The sequence below is a fragment of the Phascolarctos cinereus genome, unplaced genomic scaffold, assembly GCF_003287225.1.
Source record: "Phascolarctos cinereus isolate Bilbo 61053 unplaced genomic scaffold, phaCin_HiC Scaffold_3;HRSCAF=262, whole genome shotgun sequence".
Lineage (NCBI taxonomy): Eukaryota > Metazoa > Chordata > Mammalia > Diprotodontia > Phascolarctidae > Phascolarctos > Phascolarctos cinereus.
In genome coordinates, this window is record NW_027555736.1 from 203,986,186 (window position 1) to 203,998,704 (window position 12,519).

Below are 12,519 nucleotides of genomic sequence, written 5' to 3' on the forward strand. Positions count from 1 at the left end.
AAATACAAAGTATTTTGGGAGAGAAAGCACGAGCAGTTAGAGGGACCAGGGAAGCCTTCGTGTAGAAAATGGTGCTTAAAGCAGCATCTTAAAGGAAATTAAGGGTTCTGTAAGGGGGAAGTGATGAGGGAATGTGCTCCAGGCATGGGGAACAGCCAGAACAAAGGCACTGAGGAAGAGGGAGCAAGAAGTTTAGCTGGATTGCAGAGTAAGAGAGGGGAAGTAATGTCTACTGGGGCTGAAAAGAAAGGTTGGAGCCGGTTTATGTTGGGCTTTAAAAGCCAAACAGAGTTTATATTTTATCCTGAAGGCAATAGAAAACCATTAGAGGTGGTCAGATCTGTGTTTGAAGAAAACTATTTTGGCAGCAATGGGTAGGATGGAGTGGAGTAGTGAGAGACTTAAGGCCGGAAGACCAGTTAGGAAGCTGTGGCAATAATTTAGTCAAGAGGTGATTAGGGCCTGGACTAAGGTAGTATGAGCAGAGAGAAGAGATCAATAGGTTATGAGAAATGTTACAGAAGACAGAAACGGCAAGATCTGGCGACTGACTAGACATGTGGGGTGAGGGAAATGACAGAGTCCAGGATAATTCTGAGATTATGAATCTGGGAAGCTAGACAGACGGTGGCACCTTCAAAAGAAATGAGGAATTTTGAAAGATTGAGGAGATAACAAGTTCAATTTTAGACATACTAAGTCTTCAGAATGTCTACATTAAAATGTCCAATAGGCAACTGTTGATTTGCACCTAATGTTCAGGGAGAGATTAGGGCTGAAATTATAGACATATAGTTTGAGGAGCCCTTCCAGTGGAGCTGGTAGTTAAACCCACGACATCTGAAGAAGATGGGCTGGTCTCTTGTTAGGAGTGAGGAATAAATAGCCTGGGCATTCCACTGATATCCTCACTACTTAAAGAGAAATCAGCAAAGGCCTCCAACATATTGAGAAGACCAATTTGGGGAATTCAGCAATACAATCACTATTGCTTACTGTGACCTTGGGCTAATCATTTATCTTCTCGAGGCTTCATCTGTAAAATGGGGGAGCTAAACAAGCTAACCTCTGAGGTCTCGGAATTCCAACTCTTAATCCTAAAATTCTGTGATCTTAGAGATCAAGGATTCTTATTCTTATTCTTAATCTGGAATCCGTAAACTTGTTGAGAAAGAAACAGAAAGAAGAAAAAAGGGAGAAAGGGAGGAAGAGAAAGGAGAGAGGGAGGGAAGGAGGAGGAAAAGAGAAAATAGGGGAAAAAAGAGGAAAGAGAAATAGTGCTTCAATACAGTTGGTTTCTTTTGTAATCCTTTGTATTTTGTTTTATGCATTTAAAAACATTATTCTGATGAGAGGTCCAAAAGCTTCACCAGACTGCCCAAGGGGTCCAAGACACACATATACTCCTAAAAAATGTTAAGAATTCCTGAAGTCTCAGTTAACTCCCTTCATCTTCTGGAGGAGTAAACTAGCCAATTTATATATTATTTATTATAGCCAATCCCAGAGCAGATCAAAATTGTCGCATGGAATTTTTCAAGATGGAAATTAACCAACCCAACCAAGTTGTCATGAAGCTAGATGGTTAGGTATTTTGTATGGATTCTTCCAAGCCAACAACAGCTTCAGGTATCTGCGAGCTGTTCTATGTCTCAAAGAAGAAAAAGAAAATAGGGAAGTAGGGTGCTTATGCTGTTGTCTTTCATCCTAGGCTAAGTTTTGGTTTCCCTTATCCCCCTCACTGTGCAGCGACAGAGATTGATTAACTCTGCCAACGGTGTCAGTAAGCCACTGCAGAACGGGACCCACGAGAACACTGAGAATGTGAACGTGCCAGTGGAGAACCAGGAGGAGCCCCAACCTCAGCAGCAGCAGCAGCAGCAACAGGAACAGCCAGAGCCTGAGTCAGCAGAAACAGATTTCCTCTCCCCCTTTTCCATGCCAGGTGAGTTCTGAGCAAGATTAAAGAGTCAACAAAAAAAGTTCCAATTTAATTTTATATTTTTCAATGAATAAAAAAAAATCTGTTTTCTCCCTTTCCCATATCCCCACACCCCAAATTGTGGGGGAAGTAAAACAAAACCTTGTAACAAATATGCAAAGTCAAACAAAACATTCTCATGTTGGCCATGCCCAAAAAGTATGTGTTTCAATCCATTACCTCTTGGTCAGGAGTTGAATGATGTGTTTTATCATGGTCCTCCGGAGTCACGGTTGGTCATTACATTGATCATCATTCTTAAATCTTTCAAAGTCATTTGTCTGTGTAATGTTGTTGATGTAGAAATTGTTCTCCATTTGAGAAGGATCAGAGTTATAACTGATAGTGAAACCCACAAGGCGTTTGGAATGTATGTAGGAACAAAAGGTAGAATCAGGTCATTGTTTGGTCAGACACTCAGGTCAGGTTGTAGCTAAACCCAGAGGTCCAGGATGAAAGGGCAAAGCTGACCAGGGTGGGTTTTCTTAAGTACCACAGCTTCGTAGACGGGCAGGATTGGTTGAGACATCACTAATAATTGTAGATACCAGGAATGGAAGGACTGATTTTTTTTCCATCAAGAGCTTGGGAATAGAAAGTCCTTTATATACTTTCTACCCAAATCATTATCACCAGTACATCATACTAAATGGTGCTCCTGAACTTTGGTTTTTCATTGCTTCTGGTTACTCCCTTCTGGGGGCAGTTAGGTGGCATGGTGGATAGAGTGCCAGGCCTGGAGTCAAGAAGACCTGAGTTCAAATCTGCCCTCAGACACTTACTAGCTGTATGACCCTGGGCAAGTCACCTAACCTTTTTCGGGCCTTAGTTTCCTCATCTGTTAAAAAAAAAAAGTGAGCTTGGAGAAAGAAATGACAAAATGCTCCGGTATCTTTGCCAAGAAAACCCCAAATGGAATCTCAAAGAGTCAGACATGACTGAAGTGACTGAACAATAACAAAAATTAGAAATACGTGTATGTCAATAATTATGATCTGAAGTTGAATATGAACATACAGTAATAGGTAGGTAAAGTACTAGGGAGTTTAGAAGAGAGAGTGGTCCTTTTAGGTTTCAGGGGAGGATTCGTGGAGAAGGTTTCATTTGAGTTCAGTCGTAATGAGTAGACCTTGGAAGGGTAATGGGTATTCCAGGTGGTAGGAACAGCATGGGCAAAGTGATGGGAGTGGGGGTAGGGACACTAAGGGAGGAAGCAGGTGGCATATTTAGGGAATGGCTAGAGCATGTGGAAAGAGAGGACTAGTAGGAGATAACGATGGAAAGTGGTGTTTGGACCAAACATGTAGGACTTTGGATAACAGGTAAAGGAATATAGAGATTTAATTAGGTAGGAAATGAGATACTTTAAGATTTTTGCATAGTCCTGAGCAGGGCTTGGATCTTCCTAAAAATGTGACTACTCTAGAAACAATGTCTATCTGGATTTGAAGGAGGAACTGGAGGTAGGTAGACCAGTTGGCTGACTTTCATGCTAATCCAAATGAGAAGTGATGGAAGATCTGGGTCTTTGTTGGTTAATGATGAGGTTGGAAAAAAGATTGTGGAGAATTAAGAAGAGAATGAGAGGAGAAGTGGAAGGACCACTTGTGACCATGGAAAGTCACTTCACAGCGACCTATGACCACAGGAATAGAGAGAGGTGAGAAATAGTTCAAAAAATAGAAATGATGGAATGAGCTACTAATTGGAAATGGACATTAACCCCAAGCCCTAAAGAGCAAAACACCTGTACTCTTCATGGGCTCATAACAAGGATACACTAAAATCAGAATCCAATTAGGGCTACAAAAAGAAGTCCCATCCCTGCCTTCAAAGCACTTACAGTATAGTAAGGCAGAACCTTACATTTTAGATGCAACCTGTTGGCTGTTGGACTTCATAGGCTGTTGGCTAGCCTGCCCATCCACTGAATATCTGTTGGAACAAGCCAGTACTATTGTGCTGTAGAGAATCTCAATTTATATGCTCTGAGACTGCCACTAAGTAGGCCCTGAAAGAAGTTTAGCATCAAATAGATTTTTAACTTCCTCTTTAAAAGAAAAAAAAAGAAGAAGAAACCACCCCCAAACTTCTTAGGTCTCTGCGTGGCCATTTGCAGTTTTATTTTGTGTAACAATAGCGATCTTTGTTCCCAATTTCAAAATATTACTCTGCCTAAGCAGAAGTGCCCAGCAGGGCAGTGGGACCTTGGTTACAGTAATGGAGAGGCAGCTTTCAACAGAGTGATCGAGAGTTCAGGCCTATACGCTATGATACAGTGTTCTTTCTGAAGATAGAGAGCAAACATCAATCCATAGAATGAAATTATATTATTTTCAAATATTAAGAACTTCTAGATAACTGAAAGCAGCCCTAGGGGGGAGAAAGTAATATTTGATCCATCTCTCAGCCTGCTTTCTGTCTTTGTGTATGGGAAAGAGAAGTAATCATTTTCATGAGCTTAATTCTGTACTTGAGGGAGTCAATAAGGTGAACTTCAGTAGATCTACAAAATCACTTAATTCAGAAACATGAAGACGTATTGTTAACTCCATATTTATAGAACTATGAATGCAGTTATCCTTGATTTAGCATAGTAATGAGGGTGTAGAGTGATGCATACTCTTAGATTTAATCATGCCTATGAAAAATGAAAATTTACCTTATTTTATAGGATTATAGATGTAGTTTGGGAAGAACTTTAAAGACCATGTAGCCCAACCCCTGTCATTTTACAGATGAGAAAATTGAAGCCCATGATGACTGGCTCTATCACTTATTAGCTATGTGACATTAAACAAATCACTTGACTTTCCTCATCTGTAAAATGAGGAGAATAAGACTCACACTGCCTATTTCCTAGGGTTGTTGTGAGACTCAAATGAGATAAAAATGGTAAATGAGATCCTACCTGGAAAATGCTTTTTTGTTGTTACTGTGTCATCTCTGACTGTCCATGACCCCATTTGGGGTTTTCTTGGCAAAGATAATGGAGTGGTTTGCCATTTCCTTCTCCAGCTCATTTTTACAAATGAGGAAACTGAGGCAAACAGGGTGAAGTGACTTGCCCAGGGTCACACAGCTAGTAATATCTGGGGCCAGATATGAGCTCAAGATGAGTCTTCTTGATTCCAAGCCCTGTGGTCTGTCCACTGTGCCACCTAGCTGCCCCGTGGAACATGTTTTGCAATCAATCAATAAACTTTTATGAAGCACCTACTAAGCATTACTTAAATGTGAGCTGGTATTATTATTATTATAACTCTAAAGTCCTTTCTAGCTGGCATTTCTTTAGTTTGTTGGCTAGTCCCTTACTGGGGCAAAGCACGGTTGCATTGGCACAAGATAGACAATCTTTCTGCACATAGTTCAGAAAGATAATGTGACATATAAAAGTTTGGAGAGACATAGTTTTGGGGTAATAATCATTTTATTAATCATGCCAGCAGATAATTAATAAGAGGGGTCAGTGACACTCTGGAATTTCAAAGACCCTCATGGAACCCACTCCATACTGTTTCTGAGGGTGGCAATCAACTCTGATTGGTTAACAATGAATGATTAGAATGATTATTATAATAAGAGATGGACCCATTCTGATGAGGGGCTGGGAGCATAACTTTGATCACTCTTACTCCCAGACTACCTCCAGCCTTTTGGCAATCTAGATAAAGGATCGACCTCTCTCAGATCTGACTGAATAGAACACAGTGGGCCATCACCTTAGATTAAATTCTTTGTAAGTTTCTCTAGTTGGGTGGGGTCTCCTACCCAGGATCAAAATGCATGGACCTCTGGGATTTGGGCAATCTCATCCATCAACAATTCAATGTAATTCAATAACTGATTATTAATATATGAAAGAATTCTCTCAATAACCACAGCCCAAAGGAAGAATGCCCAATAGAGAGATTAAGTGGGACTTTCAGTAATTATATGTGTCTGTGTGTATGCATACATACATGTATACATACATACATACATACATACACACACACACACACACAGAGAAATAAGTATATGTGAAATTATAATGGCAAGGTAGAATAGAGTACCAGACCTAAAGTCAAGCGTGCCTGAGTTCAAATCTTGCCTCAGACATTTACTAGTTGTGTGCACCTGGAAAAGTCACTATCTGCCTCAGTTGCCTCCTCTGTAAAATGGCACTTACCTCTCAGGGTTGTTATAAGGACAAAACACGAGAATATTTGTAAAGTACTTGGCAGGCCTTAAAATGCAATGCAATTACTAGCTTTTATTGTTCTTATTATCATTATCATCATCATCATCATTGTTGTTGTTGTTGTTGTTGTTGTTCAGCAAAAACAATTGATTGTCCCCTTAGTACCTTCTTATCTGGAAGTCCCCTCTTGTACACAGCTAATAGAGCTAAAAACAGTGCTTTCACTAACATACACAAAGATGGGGCAGCTGAAAGATGACACCAATATTTCTCTTTTCCCTAAATCTGGTTTTCAATGTTCCATTATCATGAAGTTCTTAATACCCTTGCAGTCTTTTAAAACAACAGAGTTTTTACTTGATTTGAGGCCTGGTCCTTGATCCAGGAACCCTGCATGCAATTAATGTAAATGGATCCAGGACAGAAGCAGCCAGCAGAATTTCTGTCTCCTAAGGAGTTAGGGACCAAGGACCGCCAACGTCTCCAGCCCAGGAAAGCAAACTGTTGGCCACGTCTGTGCAGCTAAGCAAGTCTCAGAACTTCCCTAGGTCAAGATGAAAGACATCTATGTCTATGGGGGGGCTTCCTGTTATTCCCCAGAGGATGCTAATTTTCCAAATGCCTTCCCCCTATCAGTTTTCACTTTTTCTTATTTGAATATTTATTGAGTACCCATTGTGTATAAAATCTTTCACTAGGCATTATGAGGAGATACAGGGAAAAAAAACCACAACTGTTCCAGCCTTTGAGGAGCCAACCCATAACCGTATGGAGTGGGAGAGCTCAAAAAATGTTAACAAAGCAATTCAGAAATATGTATTAAGTACCTCTTAGGTTGCAGGCATGGTGCAATACAAATACAGATGTATGGTGCTATACAAAAAAAATGCAAATACAAATACGTGGTACAAATACAAAACATATTCCTTGGGAATACAAAGGAAAAATGACTGAGCCCTGCTCTCTGCTTAATTGGAAAGATGGTGGGAAGGCTGATGAGGCAGGCAGGAAAATGTGTTATAATGATAGTAAGCTAATCATGTTTAGGGAATTTAAGGAACAGAGATACAATCATACTCAACTTAAGCTAACTATGAGGTTTATTGGAGAATAACCTACACTTCCCCAGTGTGATACTGTTGTTGTTCAGCCATTGTTTCAGTTATGTCTGACTCTTTGTGACCCCATTTAGGTTTTTCTTGGCAGAGATATTGAATTTGGTTTGCTATTTCCTTCTCCAGCTCCTTTTACAAATGAGGGAACTGAGGCAAACAAGGCTAAGTGACTTGCCCAGAGTCACCCAGCTAGTAAGTGTCTGAGGCCAGATTTGAACTCGGGAAGATGAGTCTTCCTGACTCCAGGCTCAGCGCTCTATCCACTGTGTCACCTAGCCACCTATAACTATTTGTACATCATTGTTTGCGTATTGTCTCCCCCATTAGAATGAAAGCTCCTTGAGAGCGGGGATTGTCTTTTGCCATTCTTTTAGCATGGTGCGGTGTCTGGCACTGACTGACTACTGAGATGACCTCAGTGCAGGATGGGATGTGAAGCTTGGAGCATGCTATGGTCTCTAAACCAGTGGATGTGATGGACTGAGTAGGCTGGTTTGTACATGTTCAGTCACCAGTCAAAAGGGTTGGCTCCCTAAGCTCAAGCTCCAAAAGTGAGTAGACTAACTTCCTCAGGAACTACAGAGTGATTTCCAGAAGACCTGGTGAAGACTTGAGTCCAGGCCTCATGTCTGGGATGGAGGGGGATGCTGGTCCAACTTGTTTCCACTTCTGCGAATCAGAGGTGTCAACCACACAGCTTGAGTGTGACCCAAACCAGATTAAGATGTAATTGGGAAATTTTTAACAAAACAGACAAAAATAAATAAAATATAGATAATAGTACATTTTGAAACTAAGACAATAGGTGGCCCACAGGGGTCTTTAGTAGAGTGTAGTGGCCACAGCCCACTCACCCCATTTCTATTTGACTTTGACACCACTGCTCTAAAGTAAACACTCTCTTCATCTTTAATCTTCAAAGATTAATTAATTTAAAGATTAATTTAATTAATAATTACTAATTTAATGAAAGATTCATTAAATCCTTAATCTTCCCATGACAGGATATATTTTTCAGTCCCACAGCTCACTTGATCACTCTACTGTCTCAGCACGGTTAGGGGATCTACTTCAGCTGCCCATGTCCCTATTAAAATGCAGCCCAGAGAACAGCACCAATGCTTCAGATGTGGCCCAACCAGGACAGAGGACACCGTTAAGCATAATGTCCCTTGTTCTGGGCTCCAGCCTGAGCTCCCATTAGTTTTGGGGGCCGCCGGATCACAGTCACCCAGCTGCTGAGGAAACGTAGAGTCAAAATGTGATGGGAGAGGGAGTGGAGTCCATCCATCAAGTTTTTAGTGTGCCTTTAGAGGTATGGAAGATTTCATGGATTTGTACGGGGGGGAGGGGTTCTTCCCAGCCTGAGTCCCTAAGGAACCTCCATTCATCACAGAAAGTACCAAAGTAGTCGGAATGCACTTCCTTTCTTCACCTTGCGAAGTGACCTTGAAGTCAGTAATTCTGTAAGGTAGTTGTTCTTGGCCAGTTCTTAAGAGAAAGCAGTACTTTTCAGTTTCCTAGAGTATTGAGATCACCAAGGGAAAAGTAAAGAAGGGCAGCTAAGTGGCACCGTGGATAGAGCGTCAGGCCTGGAGACAGAAAGACCTGAATTCAAATTTGACCTCGGACACTTACTAACTGTGTGACCCTGTGCAAGTCATTAATCTGTTTATCTCAGTTTCTTTATCTGCAAAATGGGAAGGAAATGGCAAAACACTCCAGTATCCTTGCCAAGAAAACCCCAAAAGGGATCATGAAGAGTCTGACATGACTGAAAAACAACTCAGCATCAACAACAAACAACATAGCAAGGAGGGAGAAAATGTGGTAACAACGGTGAAGTCACCGAGTAGGAAAGGATGCCCAACTATTGACTGCATTTCCTTCTCTGATGGAAATCCTGAGAGACCTGGAGTAGTGAGGGAGAGGCCACAGTGACGGATAATAAGTGAGGCAGGATCAGTTATAGCATCACCTTGGAGACTTATCTGGTAAGTCTGAAATCCAACCGGGTGACCATAGGAGACTCACTTTCCCTAACAAGAGCCTCAGTTTCCCAACTTTGTCTGTAATGAAAAAGTTGGAACCTCCATCTATCACAGAATGTACCAGAGCAGTCAGAATAAACATCATTCCTTTACCTTGCCCAGATCCTCATCTTCTTTAAAATCCCTTCCTGCTCTAAAAGTTTAAATTCTCTTCTGTATTTTTTTTTGTTTTCTAAAGCCCCTTTTAGCTTTAACATTCCATATTCTATTGCTAACATTTTATGATACTGCTAGTGAATTTTAAGCTACTCATTGGCAACTCTTGCTGTAAAAGGTGTTCTATATGTTTTCCTTCCCTCAAAGACCTAACCTAGCTGCTATGCCACACACACACACACACACACACACACACAAACTGATGCACAGTGTTTCCTCTCTTACCTTCCAAGCTGCAAGGAAGTGCTTATTTTTAATCCCAGGGCCGTGAGGAATGAGTGGGAGCTTTCTGATGTCCTTATAGGAAACTCTCTTTGTGACTCAGTGCAAGGAAAACACTTTGAAACCAATTATTTCCTTAGTTTTAGATTATCAGGAACAAAGGGTTGAAAATTTCTCTCTGTTTGCTTCCCATGTATTTTTGGATAGCAGCCATGAGAACAACCTCTGGTCTGAGCGCTCCAAGTCAAAACAAAATTAATGAGAAGTAGGCAGTAGGCCTAATGAAAATTTCAGTGTAACTCCAGCCTTGTCCCCGTATCTCCTCCTTGTTCCCCTTTTTCTTCTCTCATCGGAATGATCTGAGCACATGGGTGGTGAGTTGGGGCATATGTGTTGCAAGCAGGGAGATCATAGGATTCGCAGTTTATTGGAACTGAAAGGGACCACCAAGGTCATCTAGTCCAATGCCCTAATTTTACACAGATGAAGAAAATAAAGCCTTAATGTCATTATTGTAGCATCTGCAGAGCAGCAAAAGAAACTAAAGATAGTCCTAGAAGGGGAAGGAAAAGGAGATAAGTATTCATGTAATGCCTACTATATGCTAGGCACTGTGTTAAGCACTTTTTAACAAATATGTCATTTGGTCCTTGCAACCCTAGAAGGTAGATGTTATTATTATTCTTCCCATTTTACAGTTGAGGAAATTGAGGCAAACAGCACTTAAGTGACTTGCCCAAGATCACACAGTTAGCAAGTACATGAGGTCAGCTTTGACCTCAGTTCTCCATTCTTCCTGACTACAGCCTCCTCCTCTTCATCCCTTCCCCCCAGGATTCCTGGCTTCCTTTGATGCACAATTCAGCTGCCATGTTTCTTGTTGTTTAGTTGTCTGACTCTTCAGGACCTCATTTGGGGTTTTCTTGGCAAAGATACTGAAGTGGTTTGTTATTTCCTTCTCCAGCTCATTTTACAGATGAGGAAACTGAGACAAACAGGGTAAAGTGACTTGCCCAGGGTCATACAACTAGTAAGTGTTTGAGGCCAGATCTGAACTCAAATCTTCCTGACCTCAGGCATGGCCTGCCACCTAGCTGCCCCTCAAGTGCCACGTCCTACCCAAAACCACTCCTTGTCTCCCAAGTTGAGAGTGTGATCTCCATCTTGTAATTATTTCACAAATACTGGGTGTGCCAGAAATCTGAGTATGATTTTCTGTTATTAAAAGTTTTTAATTGCACTCAGACTTTTGGGACAGCTTGTATTTTATATTTTCTTATCAATGTACATCTTGTATCCCCTTGTAGAATGTGAACTCCTTGAGAACAGAGACTTTGGTTTTTTTCTTCATATGCCTAGCAGTCAGTACATAATAAGTTTGTTGAATTCAGTTGCCCACAGGAGGTAGTATTAACAAACATACATAAATGCACATATACATCTATATGTGTGTATACATGCATGCATAAAGGCCTGGGAACATATATATAGCTTGGAGGCTTCTGAAGCTGTTTGTGGAGGCAATTTCAATTCTGGGATTGCAGGTTCTAGTATTCTTTGATACTGAGGATGGCACATAGCACTTTGCCTTTTCCCCCAGTTGACATGTGTTGGCAGCCCACTGCCTCCACAAATAACTTCAGAAGCCTCCAAGCTACATATGTGTTCCCAGGCCTGGGGAAGGTTGAGGCCATGGATTGCCTGATGGAGGATTAAAACACAGGCACAAATAGGAAATTGAACTCATCCTGATGGCAGCTCTTTACTTCCTTCTCATAGGTATTGCAAAATGAAAACTGGTGCTACAGGGAAGGACCAGGAGCAGTGAGAGGAAGTGCTAGGGTGGAAGACTTCGGCATATAAATATTGGAGCTGTTCAGAAGCAGATACTTTTCACTTGTCCATGGTTAAATGACCGGCATGTGTCAGAGATGGAATTTGAACTCAGGCCTCCCTGGCTCTAGACTTAGCGTGCTTTCCATCATACTATGTTTAGAGTGTACTGCTTAGGTAGCACAGTAGGTAGAGCATCAGGCCTGAAGTCAGGAAGACTCATCTTCCTGAGTTCAAATCTGGCCTCAGACTAGCTGGGTGACCCTGGAAAAGTCACTTAACCTTCTTTGCCTTAGTTTCCTCATCTGTGAAATGAGCTGGAGAAGGAAATGGCCAACCACTCCAGTATCTTTGCCAAGAAAACCCCAAATCGGGTCACAAAGAGTTGGACGTGACTGAAAAATGACTCAACAACAACAAAATGTTGCAAGTAACACAACGCTTGAACTCAGGAGATGCCTACGGTCAAATTGTCTCATTTCTAAATCATCTAAATTTTTAAATCATCTTAAGTAAGCAGCTGCCTTCAAGGTTGTCCTGCAGTGTAGATAAGTGGGTGGAGCAACAGAGGATGTCTAATGTTAATACAAAAAAACCCAAAAATTTATCTGGAAGAATATGATTTGAAGGGATAGGGAGGAAGGAAGAAAATTGAAGCAGTTGATGACTAAACTATTTCAGAAGCCTGTGGAGTTCATGTTTAGCCCACACCTGGACATGGCAAGGCTTGAGTTGATCTGCTTCTAATTTTGTTGTTATTCAGTTATGTCTGATTTTTCATGACCCCATGGACCATAGCACTCCAGGCCCTTCTATCTTCCACCATGTCCCAACATCTGTCCAAACTCATGTTCATTGCTTCCGATAGCATCCATAATTTATCAAGCATTTGTCCATCAAATTGGTGTTTTGGGAAATAGCCCACTTCAGTGATAAAAATCAAAAAAGGCCTAGGTAGGCTCTCTAGGCAGGCAGTGC

The 12,519-nt window shown here is 41.3% G+C and overlaps 1 protein-coding gene across 2 annotated transcripts in view; it reads left to right on the forward strand.

Annotated features, from left to right (window-relative positions):
* SLC24A4 (solute carrier family 24 member 4) overlaps window positions 1-12,519 on the forward strand; it is a 286,363-nt gene that overhangs the window by 225,731 nt on the left and 48,113 nt on the right. For both annotated transcript variants that reach the window (XM_021000345.2, XM_021000344.2), the window contains exon 12: window positions 1,750-1,945. In XM_021000345.2, the coding sequence (XP_020856004.1) occupies window positions 1,750-1,945 (196 nt within the window). The remainder of the gene's footprint in view (window positions 1-1,749; window positions 1,946-12,519) is intronic.